The sequence below is a fragment of the Pongo pygmaeus genome, chromosome 21 (genome assembly GCF_028885625.2).
Source record: "Pongo pygmaeus isolate AG05252 chromosome 21, NHGRI_mPonPyg2-v2.0_pri, whole genome shotgun sequence".
Taxonomy (NCBI): domain Eukaryota; kingdom Metazoa; phylum Chordata; class Mammalia; order Primates; family Hominidae; genus Pongo; species Pongo pygmaeus.
Genome location: NC_072394.2, coordinates 3,416,227 through 3,441,067, shown reverse-complemented (window position 1 = coordinate 3,441,067; position 24,841 = coordinate 3,416,227). Strand labels below are relative to the sequence as shown.

General features: G+C 36.6%; 1 protein-coding gene across 5 annotated transcripts in view; it reads right to left on the bottom strand.

Annotated features, from left to right (window-relative positions):
• Positions 1-5,075: 5,075 nt before the first annotated feature.
• Positions 5,076-24,841, bottom strand: part of PLCB1 (phospholipase C beta 1) — a 749,553-nt gene continuing 729,787 nt past the window's right edge. For 2 of the 5 annotated variants that reach the window (XM_063659059.1, XM_063659061.1), the window contains one exon: positions 5,080-8,356. In XM_063659059.1, coding sequence (XP_063515129.1) covers positions 8,129-8,356 — 228 coding nt within the window. In that variant the 3' untranslated portion in view covers positions 5,080-8,128. Of the gene's footprint in view, positions 8,357-24,841 lie in introns of all 5 variants that reach the window. The other 3 variants (XM_063659060.1, XM_054468237.2, XM_054468236.2) reach the window with 2 other exon arrangements.

Here is a 24,841-nt window from a genome sequence, read left to right as displayed (position 1 = left end):
TTGACTTAATGACATTTATTACTGAGATGATTGAGATATCAGTTGTTTCTTTTTCTGGTTTTGCTTTGTGTTTGTTTGTTTTTGTTGTTGTTGTTGTTTGTTTGTTTTTGAGACAGGGTATTGCTCTAAGTCTCCCAGGTTAGAGTGCAGTGGTGCAATCATGGCTCACTGCAGCATTGAATTTCTGGGCTCAAGTGATTTTCTTACTTCAGCCTCCCAAGTAGCTGGGACTAAAGGTGCATGCCACCATGCCCAGCTAATTTTTTCTATTTTAGGAAAGGGAAAAAAATTATATTTTAAATAGGAAAAATGATATTGGGTCTCACCATGCTTCCCAAGCTGGTCTTGAACTCTTGAGCTCAAGCAATCCAACCACTTCTGCCTCCCAAATTGTTAGGATTACAGGCATGAGCCTTTGCACCTAGCCAATTGTTTATTTTTCTCTAATGTAACACTAATAGCTAGATAAGCAAATGGATTTATTCACAGTAAATGCAATATTTATTAAGTTATGACATTAGGGTGAGTGTGCAGATTCATCGTAAATGAGACATGACATCTGACATCAAAGGTGTCCGTGGAGGATGTATTTAGTAAGAAGGCCATTACACAGAGGTGGCATGCACTCTCTATGTGGAAGAAATAACAAGGCATTGCTGGATTGATTACCTTAGTAACAACCCTGTGTCTACATCCTTTTCCTTGTGACATTGGAGACCCCTTTTATTCTTTATCTGGGCTGGCCTTTTGGCTTATTTTCACCAATAGAATGTGGTAGAAGTGATGGTGTATGGTTCTGAGTTTAGACTTCAAGAGACCTTGAGCACTTTTATGTGTTCTTTATATCCTGCCTCTGACATGTGAAAAAGCCATACATTTCATACAACTGGATTTATACAATATGTGACCTTTTCCATCTGGCTTCTTTCACTTAGCATAAAGATTTGTCTGTGTTTTAGCATGTATCAGTATTTAACTCCTTTTAATAGTTGGAGAATATTTTATTGGATACACATTTTATCTCCCGGAGGATGAGAAATCCTATGAATTAGAGTCACATCAGCCCAGTTGTTCCAGCCAAGGCCGCAGACATGTCAATGAGCCTAGCCATGATCAGCCACCAGATAGCTCTCAGCTTACCGTAGCGGCATAGGTGAGCCCAGCTGAGATAAGCCCAGCCCAGCTGAGATCAGCAGAACCATCTACCCATCCATAGGCCCACAACCAATAGTAAGTGGTAGTTATTTCAAACACCAAGTTTTGCTGTTGCTTGTTATGCAGCAGTGGGTGACTGATACAGGATGCATTGGGAGAATAGATGAAGGGGCCTGACAGAAGCTTTGGTGGATCCAGGAAGGGTTCCTAGAGGAATTGACATTTATGTTATAAACTGAAAGATAAATAGAAGTTAGCCAGGGAAAGGCGGGAACCAAAGAAACTTGTGTGTGTGTGTGTGTGTGTGTGTGTGTGTGTGTGTATACTGGGGGAGTGATTTAAGAGAAAGAGAAAGGATGGATGAAGCAGTTGAAAGAAATGGTAGTTAAAAAGCCTATGAGGTAGAATGGTCCATAAGGTTGTGTAGGCTGGAGTGTGATTTGTAATACTGGTTTTGTTCACTGATGTAGAAAGCAAAGGAGGTGGAGCAGCTTTGAAGGTAACACAAATTCAGCTTCATGCACACTGTGTGTGGCAGATTATATTTTTTAAAGATGGTCATGCCTATATAGTCATTCCATCCCTCATGTACTTCTTCAGGGTGATCAACTGTGTTCCCAAGGTAAGATGGAGTCTATGTTTGTTACTGCACCTTGAATCTGGGAAGGGGCTTGTGATAGCACCAATGAATAGAGTCTGGCATAAGTGATGTATGTAACTTTGAGGCTTGGTTATAAAAATGTTGACGGTTTCTGTCTGGCTCTCTCAGGACGCTCTTCCTTGGAATCTAGCTACCATATTGTGAAAAAGCCCAGGCCCAGGCTTCTCCATAGAAAGGGCATGAGAAAGTGTTCCACCCCAGAGCCCCAGCTAGGCTCCCACTTGATACAACATCAACCACTAGATGTGTGAGTGGATTCTAGCCCTAGACCTCTAATCTTCTGGCTGAGGCCCCAGATATCATAGAGACAAGCCGTATCTGCTTTGCCCTCTCTGAATTCCTGACTCAAAAAAGCTGTGAGATAACATTTGATAAAATTCAGCATCACTTTTTGATAAAAGCCCTAAAAAAACTGGATATAGAAGGAAAAGCCATATACGACAAACCTATAGCTAGTATCACACTGAACTGAAAAAAATGGTAAGTCGTTCCTTTAAGATCTGGAACAAGACAAGGATGCCCACTTTCACCACTGTTGTTGAACATTGTACTTTAAGTCTCAGCTAGAGCAATCAGACAAGAGAAGGAAATAAATGGCATCCAAATTGGAAAGGAAAAATGAAATTATCCTTGTTTGCAGATGATATAATCTTATATTTGTAAAAAGCTAAGGCTCCACCAAAAATTATTAGAACTGAGAAACAAATTCAGTAAAGTTGCAGGATATAAAGTTAACATACAAAAAATAATAGCATTTCTATATGCCAGCAGTGAACAATCTGAAGAAGATATCGAGAAGATAATCCCATTTATAATAGCTACAAGTAAAATACTTAGGAATAAATTTAAACCAAAGAAGTGAAAGATCTCTGCAATAAAAAGTACAAAACATTGATGCAAGAAATTGAAGAGGACACAAGAAAAAAGAACGACATTGCATGTTCATGGATTGGAAGAATCAATATTGTTTAAATGTCCATACTACCCAAAGCAATCTACAGATTCAGTGCAATCCTTATCAAAATACCAATGACATTCTTCACAGAAATAGAAAAAAAAAAAAATCCTAAAATGTATATGGAACCACAAAAGGCCCAGAATAGCCAAAGCTATCATGAGCAAAAAGAACAAAACTGGGGAGGCCACATTATTTGACTTCAAATTATACTACAGAGCTATAGTAACCCAAACAGCATGGTGCTGGCATAGAAACAGACACATTGACCAATGGAACAGAGTAGAGAACCCAGAAATAAATCACTACATCTACAGTGAGCTCATTTTCAACAAAGGTGCCAAGAACATATGTTGGAGAAAGGACAGTCTCTTCAATAAGTGGTGCTGGGAAAACTGTATATCCATATACAGAACAATAAAACTTGACCTCTATCTCTCACCATATACAAACATCAAATCAAAATGGACTAAAGACTTAAATCTAAGACCTGAAACTATGAAACTACTAAGATAAAATATTGGGGAAACTCTCCAGGACATTGAAGTGGACAAAGATTTTTAAGGAATACCCCACAAGTGCAGGCAACTGAGGGAAAAATAGAGAAGTGGGATCACACAGATTAAAAATCTTCTACACAGAAAAGGAAACAATCAACAAAGTAAAGAGACAATCCACAGAATGGGAGAAAACATTTTAAGACTTCCCAGCTCCCAAGGGATTAATAACCCGAATATATAAGTAGCTCAAACAATTCTATAGAAAAAAAATCTATCCAATTTAAAAATGAGCAAAAGATCTGAATAGACATTTTTTCAAAAGATGACATACAAATGGCAAACAGGTATACTCTACATCATTGATTATCAGAGAAATGCAAATCAAACTACAATGAGATATCATCTTATCCCAGTTAAAATGGCTTTTATCCAAAAGACAGGGAAAAATAAATGCTGATAAGAATGAGGAGAAAAGGGAAGCCTTGTACACTATTGGTTGGAATGTAAATTAGTGCAAGCACTATGGAGAACAGTTTGGAGATTCATCGGGAAACTAAAAGTAGAGCTACCATATGGTCCAGCAATCCCATTTCTAGGCATATACAAAGGAAAAGAAATTAGTACATTGAAGAGATATCTGCACTACCATGTTTGTTGCAGCACTGTTTACCATAGGCAAGATTTGAAAGTAACCTAAGTGTCCATCAACAGATGAATGGATAAAGGAAATGTGATAACATATATAAAATGGAGTACTATTCAGCCATTAAAAAATGAGATCCTGTCATGCGCAACAACATAGATGGAACTGGAGGTCATTACGGTAAGTGAAATAAGCCAGGCACAGAAAGATGAACGTCACATGTCCTACTTATTCATAAGATATAAACATTAAAATAACTGAACTCATGAAGATGGAGAGTGGAAGGATGGTTACCAGAGGCTGGGAAGGGTAGTTGGGGAAAAGAGGGGGTGAGGATAATTAATACGAGCAAAAATGTAGTTAGATAGAATGAATAAGATCCAGTGTTTGATAGCACAACAGGGTGACTACAGTCAATTAATTTATTGTGAATTTAAAATAATTAGAAGAGTATAATTGGATTTTTCTAACACAAGGAAAGGATAAATGCTTGAGGTGATGGATACCCCATTTACCCTAATGTAATTATTACACATTTTATGCCTGTATCAACATATCCCTCTCATGTACCCTATAAATATATCTACTTACTATGTACCCACACATTTTTTTTGAAAAGCTAAGATATAAGAGATAATTCTCATTGTTTTAAGCCCCTAGATTTTAGAGCCATTTGTAACACAGAAATAAGTAACTAATACACTGCATTTGGGGTGCCTCTGGAACATTTACATAAAACTTAGACATTTCTTATCCTATCAATATTGTAAACACTTTTAAAATCTGTTTTATAAGAAAATTTACATCAAGTGCTCTGTCAATTCTTGTCACTGCCACTATTTGTCAAAAAACTTTTGACTGTTTTGCTTTGCTTAACTTTGGTCAAGGAAGACAGGGAGAAAGGAAGGAAGAGAGAAAGGAAGAGAGGGTCTCCATTATGAAAACAATGGCAAGTGTAATTCCACTCCTGGATGGAGGGTGGTGGAATGATAGCACCTGTGTCCTCTGGCACACACATTGCAGCATCCCAATATCCTTTACAGGCATAGATGTGCCCTGTCAGGGTGGGCACGATGGCCCTAAAGACTGGCATTATGTCCGCTCCCACCATTTCCCCTGTCAAAAGAAGGTTGACTCTGACACCAAAAAATAACAGCTAGGTTGTGTTAAGAAATTTTTATTGTTTCCTTTGGATTTGTGATGAAAGCACATAAAATTACAAGTGGAAGAAACATCATGCCACAAAATTGCATAGAATTATTACAAAAATGTGAATTATGCATTTTAAATAATTTGAGATAGAAGAACCAAAATATGTACATTTTAAGAGCTTCAAATACTTTGTCCTATCTTTTTTTTCTTCTTAAAAGGCAAGAGTCACAATGTCCAATCCATCACAAACAATATTAACACAGTGCACAAGCGCAACATTAAATTCAAAGTAATGCAAGCAATGGCCCTTTTTTTGGAATTATTTAATGACACCTTATCTACTACAGGAGTATTAATTAATGTATGGTGATACTCAAATTTTAAAATGAAATGTAAAAAACCAAAAACACATGGCATGTCATTAGAACTTTGAAAATTGGTTTACATGGCCAAAACCATGCTATTCTCAGTAGTGTAAAGGTATCAGAGAGATACAGTCTAATTTAATACACAGCTCTACTCTCTATTATAGGAAAAACCACAGTACAGAATTTCACACATTCAACAAAGAACAAGGCAAATACATAAAGGCACAAAACTGCACATCATACAGACCCCTTTTCTTTATCTTAGTCTATTTCAAGTAATATTAATATTATTAAATGATAGTATCATTGTAGTAGTTTCAATGATGCAAGATGGACAGTGTTACACACTACCCCACAACTGCAAAAAGTGTCATTGTACAGATATAAAAATGTGATTACAGTAAATGGCCAAATACAAACATATTGTAAAATGACTAAATTCACTAAGATAATGAAATCCAACTACCAAAACAGTTTTGTGTAAGTCAAGGTTATTCAACTTTATTCTATCTCTGGACTAAAATGTGATACAATGTTCTGCAATAATCACCATTGTGTTTGGTTATGAATGCTATTATTAGTTCATTCTTCTTCAATTTCAGACAGTCTGTAATTTTGTTTATAAAAATGCAGCATTCGATTTTGACCATTCTTGCTTCTTTATGATTAATGCCTTTCTTTCAAAGTGCAAAAGTAGAATGATTTACAAAAGATTCTTTTTCAGTGGAAGTTGTTTTATTAAGTGTCTAATGACACTTAATAAACCCTTCAGATCAAAATATAATCATCTCCAAAGAGGATGTGATTTTCCCCTTACGTCTTAGTAGATGTGTTTTTTTTTAATCAAACACTGTTTCCTTATGTTTGAACTAAGCCTTCATTTTGATTAAAATTTAATTGTAATCTCTAGTTATTGCTTAAAGTTAAATAAAATAATTTTCATAAAAATATTAAATTCTTGAAACACAATTTTCAGGACACAACTGGTTTTTGCATTTTAAGATATTTCACAAAGCTACAATCAGGCAGGTTTATTTTAAAGTAAAATAAAACTGTGAGCATCTGGCTTCTGGGTTTTAACTTCAATGTTCATGTGTTACTCTCTAAGTTACATTTTTCTATATATTATTTTTCTTTTTTCAGAACTTTCAGTCATGCTTTTGATCAGTTTTACCTTGATATAATTTGTTTCTCTTATGCCATCTAAAATAGGAACTTATAAAGACACAGTTAAGTGAATTAAATATACTTAGTAAATATATAATGAAAGTTTTTTTATGTTAGAATAAAATAGAAATGTGTCAGACTTAAAAATTATGGAAGATACTAATAAATGTCCATATTTCTGTCCTAATGTTTTGACCATTAAAACAAGCTTAAAATCTGATACTTAACATCTAATTTTTGATCTTGCAAAATATAAATCAAATTCATATAATAAGTTCTAAATCTACTTCAGTTTGCATCAATGGCTCCATCAATTATTTCTTAGCATCTCCATATAATTTAACATCCATGTACTCTAGATGTTTGACCCTTTTCTTCTCTATCCATTTGTCCCTGAATTTGGTTTTAAGTCTTGTGGAAGAGATTTGGGTCACTGTCAATTAATAAGCACATATCTACACTCGTGTGTATGTATGTGTATATGCACTTACATGACTAAGTGGGTACATATATACATGGAGATAATACCTATCATTTACTTGTGGGTCTTTGTATTCTCTAGATAAATATTCAATCTTCCTCTCTATATTAAAAATAAATGAACCATAAAAAATGTCAAACAGCAAAATAACCACTGGAACCTGTTCATTCTGATTGAATATCTGCTTAACATATATCAGCTCAACTATTTTTATTCAACAGACCATTTGTAGTTATTTGATCATTTCAGGCCGATAATCAATGAATACCCAGACTTTGAGTGCAAATAGTCAATTCAAACAGCCAGCACCCTGTCTGGAAGTGTGCGGCCGACTTGCTCACGCAGCCAAATGTACAATCCATATTGCTAAGTCTTAGGATGGCTTCACTGGGCAAGGATACAATCAAGTGATTTTTTTTTTCAAATAGAAAACAAACTTATTTGAATCACTACAGTATCTAATAAAACCATGTCAGCAACAAATACATTGATGACTCTATGACAAATAAATTAGCAAACTGCAAGCCACCAGTGCTTGCAAAGCAAAGGATGAAACAATGTAATATGCACGTTGACTTGAAGATAATGGTAGTTGAGGGGCAGTTAGAAAAAAAAATGCTCAAAGTCGGCTGTTCAATAGTGTTAAATAATGCTATGCATTTCTCAAACTATTTCTATGACTTTGAAATATTTTACACCAGAGCTTCGAATAAAAACATGAGCTTGATTTTCTTCAAAGACACTGTCCTTCATTAAAAGTTCCATGGAGCCTGCAAGTTGCTTGCTTTGAATTTGCTATTGGAAAGAAAACAAAAATCTCACATACATGCATTCTTCACTAGCAGACCTGCGGAGGTTTCCACATGACACATGGAGCCTGGGCATGGGACTTCTTCATGGATTCCTCTGGAACTCTCCCTTTGATGTGGATTTTAGGCTAAGGGATGCTTCTCGGGAAGATGGTCCTGGGCAGTGATCTTTGTAATAAGAGAGAGTCCGATGACGCTGGAGTGGCCATGCAATTTCTGAAGGCCTGGCAGGAGCATTCACAGAGGAGTATCAAATTCTTTTCCTGGGATGTCTCCTCCCAGTTCCTCACTGGAGGGAGTCTTGTGGTTCACTTTTCCAGGGTCTGAGGACAGGGAGAGAGGGGCAGAACCGTGATTGCTGTCTTCACTGATCTTTCCTTTCATGGCTTCCTGCACGAATTCCAAAATCTCGAGGGGCAGTCTTTTGAATTTGTCTTGGTATTCTTGCTCCAGCTCCACCTGCAGCTGAGAGACATCAAGAGAGGAGATGACTTGAAGTTGTTTATGTTTCTATACCCACTCCCATAGAAACTCTCTGAAAGAGATATACAAAGGGGGCCGATGAATACATTAACTTAAAATATCATTCACTGGTCACCTATAGAGGAGATGTAACAAAGTTTAGTTGGACACATCATTTGTCTGTAGCTGAAAGTCAACTTCAAGTTATGTGTGGCACAATAAGGCTAAAGACTCAGAATAAGATGAATAGCGGTATCTACAAATGCACACACACACACACACACACACACACACACACACACACACGGGGCTTTTGAAAAAGGTGTCAGAGTCTGGGTGTGGTGGCTTACACCTGTAATGCCAGCACTTTGGGAGGCTGAGGTTGAGGCAGGTGGATTGCTTGAGGTCAGGAGTTTAAGACCAGCATGGGGTGAAACTCCATCTCTACTAAAATACAAAAATGAGCTGGATATGGTGGCGTGCGCCTGTGATCCCAGCACTTTGGGAGGTTGAAGCAGGTGGATTGCTTGAGGTCAGGAGTTTAAGACCAGCCTGGCCAACACAGTGAAACTCCATCTCTACTAAAATACAAAAATTAGCTGGGTATGGTGACGTGCACCTGTGATCCCAGCTACTTGGGAGGCTGAGGCAAGAGAATCGCTTGAACCCAGGAGGCAGTGGTTGCAGTGAGCTGAGATCGCGCCAGTGCACTCCAGTCTGGGTGACAGAGTGAGACTCCATCTCAAAAACAAAAAACAAAAACAAAAACAAAAAAAAAGAAAGAAAAAGAGGAAAAGAAAGAAAGAAAGAAAAAGAGAAAAATGTGTCAGAAATAATATAAAATGATCTGAAGTTCTTGCATTTAGGGGTTGAGAAATATTGATAGGTGAGCGTTCCAAGGTCAGCCATGAACCTGGCTGGGGGAAGCTGAGAAGCTGAGTAGAGTAGACAGAGCAGTGTGGAGTGGACTTTGAGATGTGCAGCTTTAGTCAGAGGCCGGGAAGCCAGTGCTGGGGTCTAAGGAGCAGCTTGATGCATTTTCACAAAGTAAACAAACTCGTGTAACCAACTTGAACTTTTATTTTGACTTATTTTGCCACCTCTTTATTTTGATTCATTTTTCATTCTAATTTTTATTTGCCTTGTAAACTATTTTAGCTACCCTTTAAACTGTCTCTTAATGTGTCTATTTTATGCCCTGGAGAATTTTCAGATGTTTTAAAGTCCTGGAAGCCTTTCTTCAAATGGAGACTTACATGGATATCTTAGTCATAAAATAGTATAAAAGCTGGGATTCTCCGGTAGACAGGGAGAGAACGGGGGCAACAGGGAGAGTTGTCTGGTAGGGAGCTGTGCTGTGCTGAGTCCAAGAGAAAACCTTGAATTTTAAAGAAAATTATCTCTGCTTATCAATTGGTGAACAGGGAGAATAATCCTTGAAACACCATGCAAGGTTAAATGCTTCCCCTACACCTCCTTATTAGCTTGGAGGCAATTTTTAAGATATGGCCTTAAAACCTGGATTTTTTCCCCCTGCTTTTCAAACTTTAAGGTGCACACAAATCGTCTGGAATTTTGATCTTGATTCTGTCCTACTCAGGAGGCCTGAGTGGGGCCCGAGCTCCTGCATTTCTCAACGGCTCTTGGGGGATGCCAAGGTGGTTGATCTGCTTTGGCCACTCTGATAGCTCCCTGTCTGGGTTCTACTCTCAGCCCTGAGTTCTACTTTTTGTCTTGATCCTGGCTGTGCATCCTCCATCTGCAGCTTTCAGGGCAGCCTCTGGGGCTTGTTCTGATCCCTGGAATGCCAGGGTAAATTCAATCTCCGGACATCTGTCTTCCTGAGTCTTAGCCTCCTTCTAGACAGTGTCAGCAGCTTGGGAACATCCTCTTTAGTTCAACTCCTTTCACTCTCGCTTCCGTGACAGATAAATTTTGCTAATACTAAATTATTTAATTTATATTAAATAATCCCTTATCTATCCCAAAGTTCTGAAATCCAGAAGTTTCCTTTTTTTTCTTGCAAATTTGTGGCAGACTCATTGACATGAACTGATATTGGGATGATACTGATACATGAAATATGTATAATTTCATGTATCCCCTGTCATGTGACTATTCATGAACTTAACTGGAGACATATTAATTTTTTTGATTTTGAGGATTACTCAGGTCTCCCTGGAGTGTTATGCTCATGGTATATGCATCACATTGCCTTTCTAAAATCAGAAAAGTTAAAATTCTGAAAAACAACAGGCTCCAAGAATCTCAGATAATGGATGATGGATCTAGTTTAAATGACTTGTTTTTTTTTTTCACATCAAAAGGTGTGTGACATGCACTTGTATGTTTATCATAGCATTATTCACAATAGCAAAGACATTAAATCAACCTAGGTGCCCATTAATGGTGGACTGGAGAAAGAAAATATGGTACTTATAACGTGGAATAGTAGGCAGCCATAAAAAGAATGAAATCATGTCCTTTGCAGCAACATGGATGCAGCTGGAGGCCATTATCCTAAGCAAATTAATGTAGGAACAGAAAACCAAATACCACACATTCTCACTTATAAGTGGGAGCTAAACATTGGGTATTCATGGACATAAATATGGCAATGATGGACACTGGGGACTAACAGAATGGGGAGAGGGAGTCAGGGACAAGACTTGAAAAACTAATTGCTGGGTACTATGTTTATTATTTTTGTGACAGGATCATTCGTATCCCAAACCTCAGCAACACACAATATACTCATGTAACAAACCTGTACATTTACCTTCTGAATCTAAAATAAAAGTTGAAATTTTAAAAAATTTATAAAAATTATTTAAATATCAAAGAAAAATAAAAATAAATAACAATAGAAAAAATAAGAATAAAAATAAAAATGGTATCTGGTAAAAATGGCTTAGGCTGAGTATTGAAAGTCAACTATTCTCCCCAAATATAAAATGTGGGGTATTTATGAATCTATTTGCTAGCATATAAATTCTTATAAGCTGATGAGGAAACACGCTGTGAGGGGGCGCTCAGGGCCCTGGACTCATGTGGCTATGACGGAGCACCTTGTACAGGGCCCTACTCTCCATGTTGGCACATACAAGTCACTGGAGCTTCAAATAGGAAGAAGACAATTGCCAGTTCTTTCCCTGCTGTTCCAGCAATTTAGAAGGAAGTGGGGCTTTTACAATGTCATGCTCTTTTGCATGAGTGAAATCTTAGTCTGGTGTTTGACAGCTTCCATTTACTACCATTCAGACCTCATCATCAATTCACCTCAATTTTAATTCAGTAACACATGTGTTTCCAAGGAAGACAGGGAAGGGAGAAAAGCAAGTGACCTTGTTTTAAGAAAACAACAGGTTGCTGTTCTCTTATAGGTTGAACTGGGGGACCTTCAGCTATAGATATATTGTACCTGACCTAGCAGATAATTTCTCTCAGGTTAATGCTCATTGGTCGACAAGACCCCACAGTGCTTGATAAGTACTATTTCTTTAATTATTAACAAAAGAAGTAAAATACAAGAAAATGTCAAATACCTAAACCAATGCTTTTTAACATTTTTAATAATTTAATTCTAAGAAAAACATACATTTTAGTAATTTAATTTTGATAATGATTTTTAATAATTTATAATAATTGACCCAGTTGTGGCTAAGTTATAACTGTAGTAGACTTTTATCATGGGATAGTAGTAGATTTTATTATATTCTAAACTAAGTCACTGCCTCATGACATATTAAGTGCCATATATTTCACTCTTTTTAAAAAGCCATACAATTATTAATGAATTAATTTCAAAATTGTATTTATTACATAACAAGTTAGAGCTTTTGCTTTTTCTTCTTATAAACTATTTGTTCATTGTAAGAAAATATGAAAAGAATACAGGGTAATTCTGGCTCCATTCCAACAAAGCCCCATCCATCAGTGGTCTAGAGCTATTCCAGCCCAAGGGTTGCAAACTCAGATGTTACAGGGGCCAGGCAAGTCATGTAAATAAGTAGCAGGCTGTGTGCAAGAAACAGGGGGTTGTGGAGGTTCTGAAGAGCTAGAGACGACAGGCCCTGTCTAAAGGGAGTACAAACAACTCAGTTCTAGCTGATGCTTGTCAGATTGAAAATTGAATTCAGAAATCCACATCTTCATGTAAGAGCCTGAGTTTTTATTGTTGGCAATCAATTCAAATCACATTCATCAGCCCCACTGGGCTCATGGAGAATTTATAACCTTTCCCCTAGCAGATTTAAATCTGGCTTTAACCAGGGAACTCCCGAAGTTAGGTCCAACTGTGGAATTCCAGTTTAGATTCTTCCTGATTTTCCTTCCCCACAATCCTAGGCTTAGATGGTCCTCCACAGATCACCAGGGCTTCCTCTTGATTGCCTCTGTTCTGAGATTCGGCATCATCCTATCTAATTGCCATATTCTGGGTTTTGTACTCTAATATGTGTCGAATTTCTATTCTGTGCAAGTGAAACAGTGTGAGGTGGGAATGGTAGATTGGTTGTGCAAATGGCAGTAATTCTTCACCCCTCCTTGTAATCATAACCTTTGTGGTGTGACTTTGCAGCTCATCCCATCCTAGCAAAGAATGGAGTATATTTCTCATCTTCTTGAATCTGGGGAGGTCTTGTTATTTGGTTCTGTCTAGGAGAATGTGACAAAAGCATATGCTGTTCTGAGTCCCGACGTCACAAGGCCTCGTGCGCTTCTGCTCTCACAGTTAGAAGTTTACTCAGCCATTATATGAACAAGCTCAGCCTAGCTTGCCAGAAGAGGAGACACATGGCCCAGTTATTATACTTTTTCCATCACTTCAATCGACTATCAGATATAAAAGTGAAGCTATTCTAAACCAGCTCACCCCTAGCTGACCACCAGCTAAACACAGGCATGAACAAGCCTACTGAGATCAGGTGAGCCTGGTCCAGACCAGAACCAGTTCATAGACTCATCAACTCAGCAAATGCTTGTTTTGTGACGGATTTTTATGGTTGGTTGTTAGGCAGCAGTATTATGGCTATAACTTTGAGTGAGGGGAACAGAAAGGAGTCTCATTATGTGGCCTGGCCCCATAAAATACTCATAAGCTAACCCAGCTGGCCCCATCCTTTCATTGCTGTGGCCTCAAAGCATATTCTTGGGAAAAAAAATCACCACAGGACAGATAGATTTTCAAGACAAATGTGATTTTCTAGGCTATGCCTTGGAGCCTTTCTAGCATAACATTGTCAAACATGAGTTTGTTTAATCTTAAGTTCATAAGACCTCTTTTTGGAAAATGAACAAGAAAGAGGAAAGAACATGATTGAATTTAACCTCTAAATTTAAGATGAGTTGTTATTATACTCAGATATTAATAAAGAAGAGTATTGTCAGAGTTTGTTTTATTATAGGCCCAGTTCTTCAATTTGACTAGTCAGGCTCAAATTCTAAATTTCTCAGTTAACTTGATTTTCAAAAGACATTGCCCCCTAGTCATTTTTGTGAACCCTGGGTAGTTAAGCAGGAAAAGGCAATACGGTCAAGTTCAAATGTATTCAATTCTTCCTATGTTGTCAAAGATTTTTGTACTTGGGATGCTTTTCTGACTCTGACATTCTTTTCTTCTGTCTTTAAAAAAGGCAGAGATTTGATCTAGTTAAGGAAAGCTTTTAGATAAAAAAACATAAGTGAAGGCCAAGGAGCAAGCAAAGTTACTCTTGAAGGTTAGCTTAGAATCAGAAAACAAACAAACAAAACCCAGTATAACATAAATGTGGCATAAATATAAGACAGGTTACTGAGTTATGAATCAGAGACAATCAAACCAATCTCCTAAGGAAACAAATTGAAACAAGAGAACAATAAGCCACAGTGGAATAACAAAGAAGAATTGAGAAAACTTAAAAAAAAATATGCAGCTGGATAATGTGCAGACAGATATTTGCAAGGTTTTCAAAATTTGGAATTCCAGAGTCCAACTCAGGTCATTTTGCCCAATGAAGTGTATGAAAGATCTTAATATAAAATATAAGGCCAATGTATTTTATAATATAAATATTAATATATTATATTCATATATAAATATATTATATGTTATAATATAAATATTTTATAATATAAATATAATAAATTGATATAATGCATTACATATATTAATATTTATATTATGTATATTATATATACTATGTATAGTATATACACCACTTTATAATATAAAATATGAAGCCAATAACAATCTTAGGATTGTTATTTGCTTGTTATTTGCTTCTGTCTAGGAGAATGTGCCGAAAGTATAATTGTGATTGTCAATAATTGTATAATCATGGGGTACAGAGACCTTTTTAAGTAAGATAGAAAAACATAAGAAAGAAAAATATAGATATCTTTATCTAGATGAAAATAATCCATTTCTCTGAAAAATGAGCATAAATAAAGCAATTCATAGGAAAAGAAATACAATACAAAGAATATATATACAATACAAAAGAAATACAATACATACATATATTTGAAATATAGATGAAAGCAGCTCATTAACAATTAGAGAAATGCAATAGCACAATACCTTTTCAAGGGACATTTATTATATTGATTAGTTTAATTTAATTCATTAAATTTAAAAGAAATTACTTTTAAAGAAGCAATAACATTCTGAGAAATTGACACTTTGAAACATTGGGCAATAATTTGACAAAATTTATAAGAAGGCAAACATAGGCTTGTAACCCAGCAACTCCATTTTTGGGAATTTGGCCCATAGAAACAAAACCACCAACATATAAGAATGAATACACTAAGATATTTATTTTTGTACAGGAAAAATAGCATTGTTTTAGCATTGTTTGTACAGGCAAAGCAACCAAAAAATAAAACAAAACAAAACCAGCCTGTGAAAACTACCTTAATTTCAATGTTTTGCCACATATGCATTATGTATTGTCTAGCTCTATATTTTTTGCTGAGTCATTTGAAAATGTTTCAGGCATCATGACATTTCACCCATAAAGACTGAAGCATACGTCTCCTAAAAAGGTTGCTTTCTGATAGCATTAGCATATTTATTTATTTGCTTTATATTAATATATACAGAAATAGTTTCAATATTATGACCTGTCAATAAAATAAGCAAATGAAGCTTGAGACTTTTTTGAAGTTCTTTTTATTCATCGGATATATCCCACTAAGGATGTACAATTATATTACTCTGCAAAAATTCACTGAAAGTAATTATATTCTTTTATGGTTATGTTACCTTGAATATAGACATAGGATCACTTGCTTCAGTTTGTTTTCTCAGTAGACATTTTCGATTATTTTATTCTTTTTCTTCTCTGGGAGCATCTATTGTGTGTGTGTGTATGTATGTGTGTGTACATACACATATATATAAATAAAATTGACAATTTAAAATTGTATGTATTTATGTGGTACAGAGTGATGCCATGATTTATAAATACAACATGCAGTAATTAAATAAAGTCAATTAACATATTTATCACCTCAAATACCATTTTTTGTGGTGAGAACATTTGAAATTTAATCTCTTAGCAATTTTGAAATGTAAAATACATGCTGCATATATTTAAAATTTAATTCCTTATAGTCTTTTAACACTTTAAAAATATATCTCCTAGCCTTTGAAAGGCAGGAATGATAATATGGTACTGTAATTATCTTGTTCAGAATATTTTGGAATTTACTGCTAAAGATCAGGGAAAATAGTAAAACTAACAAACAAGCCAAGAAACAGCAAAAACATGAATAAAACTTAAGTGTTTCTGTAAAAAAATCATGAGGCTCTCACTTAAAAAACTGTGATGTAGTCAAATAATATAAACCAATGGCTTTGAACACAGGGAGAAATAATTATATTTTTGCAATAAGTGAAAAAATTTACCTATAGTTGTATACATACTGTGATAATAACTATGACCATTTTTTAAAGAACACAAAACTACTTTGAAAAGAAACACTAAAATATAAACTGTGTTAGAATTATGAGTATCTTTATTTTTTCTATTTCTCACTTTTACAGTAATGTGATTATTTTATTTTTAGCATAAAAATAGCATTCTAAAATGAAAACAAAACCTAATATAATTTCTATAAAATACAAAAAAGAAAAATGTAGAACTCTGAATGTGGGATACAGTGACTAGGACAATTTTACAAAGAATTACTGCAAGGACTATAGTATTTTAAACTCAACATCATCAGTTAGCTAAATGGCTATTAAAAGCAATGGGAAATGCATTAAAATAATACATTCATAGAATGAATGGTTTCAAAATTAAGCCTGAGCAAACGTGCAAGGCCTTATCTTATTTTTAGAATAATCTCATGAATTTTGCTTCAAGAATAAAAATAACAGGATCATAAGAAATTTACAGAGTGAGGTTAGTCATGTTACCCAAGGATTGTTGGAAAGTGACATGTGGGAAAATGGGACCACATGCTATATCCTAACCACTTCAGTTTTTGTTTATTTGTTTTCCACTAAGTTTCCTTAGAATAAATTGCCATGGGACTTTGAGTCAATATGGCTGACTGAAAATTTCCTTTTCTATTCCAAACATAGGGAAAGGCAAAATAAAACAGTACATACATATTCACTTAAGTTTACAGCTGAGTTTGAATATAAGGAAAAGAAATCCTTAAGTCGCAGAAATAATAAAGGAACTCACAGTTAAGAGAGTTGATTCTCCATTTTGCGGGGTGAGGAGAGATTGGAAAAGGAGGCCTCAGGATGCCGGGTGTTGGAGTGCTGAATCTGAAGTCCCTGAATAGAGCCAGGGGTGCCCACCCTTGAAATGGGAACTAGGAAAACCCAATCCACAACCTTGGGGGTGAGGCAAGGAAGCAAATGATTCATGGAGCACATTGAGGAAAAACATCCACAAAGGGAATTAGAAACCCATGAATGAGTGCAGTTTCCAAATTCATATTACCCCTGTGAATTGAGTACCCAGTCCCAATAAATTAAAGCAAAAACTGTTCAGAAACTGATAAAGCCCACTGAGTCCCAGCAGAGGCATAGCAAATTCAGAATGTTTGGGTTGCTTGGCAACCAAGGGCAGGACTGACACTTATAGACAAACAACTCCTAGGAAACACGAACTCAAGTTCAAAATTACAAACCACTCAAGTAAAATGCAGCTTTTGTCCAACTTTGTAATTCAAGGTTGCCATTGGCAACTGAAATCTAAAGATAAGGAGTGAAATGGTGATCAGTGTATTTCTAGGTCAAAGTTGAAAATACTCCAGATGTAAACAGAAGTAAATTGGATAGTTCATGCCAATGTAGAAGAATACAGGCCATTCACAATGGAAATCAATTACTGCTGCTTTTTATTGGGTGCTGGAGTTTGGTGCATGCCTATATTTTGGGTAGATTTTCCTAAATAATTATATTTGCTTCAAAATAATATTAAAATTAATTTTTGTCTTGTGAACACATACCAACTAGCAATAGAACCTGTTACACAGGGCTAAGAAGGCAACATAAGTTAAACTGATGCCATAGATCTACACAAAGTAGACAATTCACTTTGGGATAGATAAGATTCTTTCTCCACATAGGGTTTAGAATGCTTGCATTTTATGAAATATGACCTTGCTCAGCTTATTTAATCTCTTGGAATTTTAACTGTCTCATGTATAAAATAGGAATAATAAAACCAATTTTCCGGGGCTGTTAAAAGGTTTAAACAAGATCATACATATTAAATGCTTAGCATACTCTGATTTGCTTATTAATTAATATTGTGTAACCTCATTTTTAAAAAGAGAGAAAAAATCACTTACAGCAAAAAAATCTAAAGTCCTGCCTATGAACTGGTCCTTGTTCTTTCCAGTTAATTTGAGTCGTTATTTGGTCAGTTATGGTACTTGGTGGATTTCTCTTTTGGGACTATATTCTGGTTTGTTGTTGATTTTGATGCATTTGTCAATAAATGGTATTTTGAACACTCTGACTCATGCAAGGCCCTGTTTGGTGTTGTGGTGACTGAAGAAATTAGAATCCATCCAAGGTGAGAAGCAATGGATACGGGGAAAATAAAACATTGGACTGAATGAGTGCCACACACAAGATGGACTGTGGATGCTGAAAATGAAGACTGTATTGTAGCCTTAAGGTAATATGGGAAATACTTTATGAAGGACATTAGACTTAAAAATTGAGCCTTGTAGAATCTGTCAATACCTTTAGCATTATCCTTATTTTGGGCAGAAGCTCTCAACACTTCCTCCACTGGACATACAATAGACGACATTCACTGGGGAGACACAGCTCTCTAGCTGTAGCTTCCCTCTTCCCTACACAATCTACAGGTATATATGTAAGTATGTAGATGTGACAGAAAACATGAATCTCAACTTTGAATCTGCCGTAATATATAAAAATTAAATTATCACACATTTACTTTCATGAATTAGCCATAGATTACAATAGAGGGATTACAATTCTCACATAATCTGTTTTCATAATCTATAGCTAATTTCACAGATGGATGCACGTTAAAAGTGACAAGGTAATGTACATACAAAGCCCCTGGGGATTTTGTTAAGATGCAGATTCTGATTCAGAAGATCTGGGGTGGGGCATGATACCCTGCATTTCTAACAAGCTCCAAGGTGATGCTATTGTTGCTGGTCTAAGAACCACACTGTGAATAGCACCACTTTAGACAAAGGTCTTCCAACAATTTTCTCCTTTTGTGCATTCTCTTCCTTCCTCAACAACATTGCTTCAGGGTCTAGATAAATATTAAACAATTCTTTTGTAGATTTCATATCTTCAGACTTCTGGAATGCTAATGCTCAGATTTAGATTCAAAGTGTTGATAAGGCTATTGGGTGAAGGGCAGAATGAGGGTTGCTAAGTTGCCAGAAAGGAAGGATGGAGGAGTCAAGGACAAGGTAGGCAAAATGCTAAGTAGATCCAAATACTGAATCAATAAAAGAGGAAATAGAGAAACTAGAGACCATGTGATTTACCAAGCACAGTTCCTAACATGCATTTCCTTTTTAAACTTTATTTCAAGTCAAAAGCCAAATGCATTCTGACATAGTTCTCTGGTGTGAACTCCTCTACATATGCATATATTCCATGAAACTGACACAGAAGAAAACTCCTAACATAGTCCACGCTTTTATACCTCCTCTGAGTCCTGAAATATATTTCAAAATTTCTAATCATCTCACAGGTGTCTAGAGATTACTGTAGGAACCTGAAAAAAGAACATTTAACAATTACACAGTCAAACCCTTCATGACTTCGACATCTCAGAAAATGACTTTAGCAATTATACTCAAATCCTTCCTTTTACTTAGTGAAAATCTGTGGCCCAGAGAAGTTAAGGTCTTTCTCAAGGATATGGCTGGCTAGTAGCAAAACCAGGACCAGGACCTCGTCAATTCTCTCGTCTGTGGTAGATTGACTGGATTAATGGCTCCTCCCTGTACCCAGAGCCTTTGCTTAATGATTCTCAGCTTCTCTTATGATAGATGAGGAGTCTATTTCTCCATTCTTTGAAGATGATGTGGTCATGTGATGACATTGGTTAATAGGATGTTAGCAGGCATGGCCTATGCAGAGGCTTAAAAAAGCCCTTACTTAGCTTTCACTCCTATTCCTATGGCATGTCATGGGAACATGCTTAGACTACTCTAGTAGAAGACTTAACACAAGGAAAAGAGTTGAGTCACCTCAGTCATCCCAGTCCCATACCCCAAATTATCCTACATTCATCAACATCCAACTGATACCCAGAGATGTTAGTCAGCCAAGATCAGCAGAGCCACCTGCCTGACCCATAATGAACCACAGATGTATGAACAAGTCCAGCTAAGCTCCGCCACATTCAGCCAAGATCAGCTGAACCGCACAATCTTATGAACTAAATAAATGTTTATTATTGTAAGCCAGTGAAGTTTTGTGTCTGTTATATGGTATTATTGCCGCATTTCCCCATGACTCTTATAATTTCTCTCAAAAGTGTGCATTAAGTTCTGTGGCCTTGACATGAAATGAGTTGTTTACCATTTTCCGGGAGCAAAATTCTTATTGCTTTATATACATACCCAAGCCACTTACCCTAAAAGCAACTTATACTACAATTTAGGACAATAATTATGCTACTCAGCAGGCCACATCAGCCCAGCTAATATGTGAGTTCCTGGCCTTGAACTTTTTATGTCAGCACTAGAGTACTTTCTCCTTATAGGGGCCTGCGATTAAGGCCTAGAAGTTTTCTATTTTTAGTTAGGTGTTTTCTTTTGGAAGACTCAGCTGGGCATAAAAATGATTGTGAATTAGGAAACATATTTTGATTTTACAAAAATGATAAATAACCTGCAGGTTGTGCACATGTACCCTAAAACTTAAAGTATAATAAAAAAAAATCAAGATAATAACCCAAAGACATTTGTCAAACAGAAAATTACTATTGTATTTGAAACACCAAAAGATGTTCTAAGTCTTTGAAGATCCTGTGCTGTGGGGTAAGGAAGCTTAAGATACTTGTTTTATAATCTTGAGAGAATAAACATTCAGCACATTGTTCATCAAATCCCATCAATCATGAAGTGAGGCGACTAAAGCCTACCATCCAAGTGGTTCAGCGCAGAATCAAGATCTGAATACTAAATTCTTGCCTCCTGGCCAGGTGCAGTGGCTCACGTCTGTAATCCCAGCACTTTGGGAGGCCGAGGTGGGTGGATCACTTGAGGCCAGGAGTTTGAGACCAGCCTGGCCAACGTGGTGAAATCCCATCTCTACTAAAAATAAAAAAAATTAGCTGCGTGTGGTGGCCGGCGCCTGTAGTCCCAGCTACCTGGGAGGCCGAGGCACGAGAATCGCTTGAACCTGGGAGGTGGAGGTTGAAGTGAGCCAAGATGGTGCCACTGCACTCCAGCCTGGGTGACACAGTGAGATGCTGTCTCAAAATAAATAAATATATAAAATAAATAAATTCTTGCCTCCTATCCAGGGCTCCATCCCCACCATTCCAGGCCAACTGTTCATTATGTAAAAACAGGATGTGTGCAGATCTCAGGAACCTGATATTCTTGTGTGTTGAGGGGAAAATAACAAAACATTTCAATGTGTTTTCCTTTCATGTTTAGGATTTCAAAGTTGCTTTCACAAAATAATCGGGAATTGTCTTTTACTGAAAAGTGATGCTGAAGAGGGGTCCCATGGCCCAGGGTCTTATTGACCTGCTGTCCTCTCCATAATACAATACGGTTTTATGGAAAACAACAAGGACCCTCAACCAGCTGCAATTAGCTCAGCACATTTCTAAATCATCACGGGCTTTTCTTTGTGTCTGTCATACTTGGAAGATCCTGGTTTTTCACTCCCTCTGTGTCATTCTTCAGTTTAGGAAATGTTTATTTGATCAGCTAGTTGTTTTTCTGTTTTCCATTAAGTGCAGTCTAATTTAATCAGAATACTTCTGTAAAGAATCGGATACCATAAAAAAGAACAAGCAAATGGAAAACTGGAATAAGGAAAAATCATAGATTGAAAGAAAAAGAAAAAAATCTCTTGGGTTATAACCAACCTAGTAAATTGCTAATAAACAAGGAAATATAGAACCATAAAATACTTATTTACTATAATAATAGTAACATTAAAATTAACTAAGTGCTCATTGTGTGGCAGGCACTGTTCCTAGGACCTTACATGTATTAACTTAATACATGTGCATTAATTTCAGAATCTCTGAACTCAAATATCTATGGGGCTCATGAAGCAATACAAATCTGTGAATGAGATCTGGTATAAGGCAATTGAGAAGTAGTGGAATCTGTAGCCAGATGGAATTGTATTTCTTGTGTAAAACACTCAAATTCAGTAATTTTAACTTATACCAAGAGTCCAATAAAAGGCCCAACTGAGTCTGCAAGTCACTACTTTGTGGCTTCTGATTTAGCCGCACATGAGGAGCAAGGGCATGACAGCCTATTCGAGAGAGGCTAAGAAAGACCCTACCAGAAGAATCCCATTCTCTTAACCACACAAACTCTGAAAAAAAATCAATAAAAGGCCTCCGGGCAATTGAAATAAAAGGCCATTTGAAGGCTAATTATTTTTAGATGAAGGAAGTATTTCTTTTCAATCAGGTGGAACGCCACCAACAGGAAAGAACTGAACATACATTATGAATTCAGTTCTTAACACGGAGTCACATTAGAAGCAAGGTCAATAGTGCAGATGGTGCAAGCAAGCATCTCAGAGAACCTGGAGTCCCATGAAGCAGCCTCTTCAGGAAGTCTTGGGTCTCCGAAGGCTTTTTCCTGTGGGGTTCCTGCCCTTGTGTGGGCCTCAGCTCGGATCAGAGTCTCCTCATTGGTGCATGCCTTTATGATAACTCCTTTTAAGATTAACCAAGGATTAGTAATTACCGAACTTGAGCCCTAGCTACAACCACTTTCTCAACTCAAAGCCTGTGCATGGCATTTACAAAACAAGGGACAGGCTGAATCAAATGTCCTAGAATGAACTCAGCTATGTCCCTGGAGAACATCCTTCTCCCGATCACCTAAAATTAGTTTTGGTTTTTCTTTTTCTTTTTATAAATGTATATTTCAAGAGTGGTTAGCCGTCCTAGGGTTTTATCAGGATAATTGATTTTGATGCTTAAGGCAGTATGTCCTAATTACATAGTCCCTCTTTCTAAATATGATGTTTATGTCTCCTGCTTAAATTGCTGTGGTTTTAGGGTGAGTATTTACAATTTTATCTGAAAGGAAACTAGACATTTGTTTCTTGGCTTCACAGGCATTTTGAGAAGCCTGCTTATTGTGCTTGAATTCTCCCCCCAAGGTGAAGCTGAAAACAATGATGGGATTTCTCAGGGAGAGCAAACTGAGGCAGGGCCAGATCAAAAGGCAAACGAGTGACAGGAGCTGGGTGGTTACAGACAGCAGACACCCATTCTTCTAACTAGATTACTACCACATGGAAGTGTATGCCCAAGGTGCCACATCTGATTTTTCAAAAGAATCCAGAAATCTGGATTCTGTGTTAAACCTTCTAATTTGTCAGTGTTGCCTTAAATTAGAAATTTACAAAACACCATGCAGGTCTATTTGCAACTTCCAGAGTATTTGGGTAATGTATTCCATCTGTCTTTGGACTTGATAGTTAACCACCTGAAAGTCTGCTGGGGCCTCCCTATTCAGGGACTGGCCTCTATCCTTTTCTTTGTTGCACTAGTGGAGACTTAACCACACTGTGCTGGTGTCTAAAGTCTTTAACAAGGCAACTGTCACTGGGAAGAGGAAGACACTTTCCTTACCCCCAGGTAAATTTTTGATCCTATTCTTGAATAAAAGGCATCTGCTAGAGAATATTGGAAATCTCCCTCTTTTCCCATTTCCTTATTCGTCATGGAAGTGTGGTGAGGCAACTGTGCTAAACACACTGGGTTTGGAATGAAAAGTCAGATAAACTGAATAGCAAGTCGTTTTTATAGAAATCCTCTTTTGTAAGTCTTCTAGCCCAGATCGTTTTGTTAATGTATCCATTTCTCGAAGAGGTCTACAGAGGTGACTTGGAATACAAAGTTGTCACTTTACTGATTTTATCTTTAGGGTCTTTGTGAGTAGCAGTCAATTTAGAATAATTCTACATTGAGCAGATTTGGATTCCAGTATTTTGATCTACATTGCAGAAAATAACTCGGTATCCTCAAAATTTGCATGCACCTGTCCACAGTGTCTGCTGTGCCTGGGTGCAGCTGCGAAATCCAGGGACAATGTTTTCAAGTCCTCCCTACCACTTTTTAAACCAGGCATAGCCATTTGAAAAATTCTTGCCAATGAAAAGTTAGGGCAGGGCTTTTTGTAGACACATGGGGAATCTCTTCTATTTCTTTCCCTTTTCCAGCAAGATCCTAGGGGATGATGGAGCCACATTATGAAAGGAACCTGGTTCTCTGAATTGCCATGATGAGATAAACTGTTCATCAACTGGAAACATGTATGTTGGACTGTTGTACAAAAAAGAAATAAAATTCTATTGTATGAAGCCATTGATATTTTGGTACTGTTTGTCACAGCAGCTAGTATTATGCTAACCAATACATTCTCACATACATATTTTGTGTTGCATGATTTATTTTGAGGTCAGGGGAATGATGAATATACATGCAGATATGAGTGTTTCTTTTATTTATGATTAATCTTTATTAGCCAATGTTTATGTCATAAGGATGGCCTCTTAAATTTCTGGGGGCCTTTTTGGTTATTCTGAAGTTAAAGTAGAATTAGAGAATAATCCTAACTATAAATCTTGAGTACTTTATAACTACCTTATAACTATGAGAAAGAAAGAGCTAGTGTTATAAAGCCCAAGGGCACTTTTACTTTCCATCAATCTTTATCTCTTTCTCCTCTTCAAGGAAAGTGCAAGGATGAAAAAAATCTCCCTTTTCTTCCTTGTTATCACTGGATTAAGGTACATATGAACCTTTGGCCACAGTG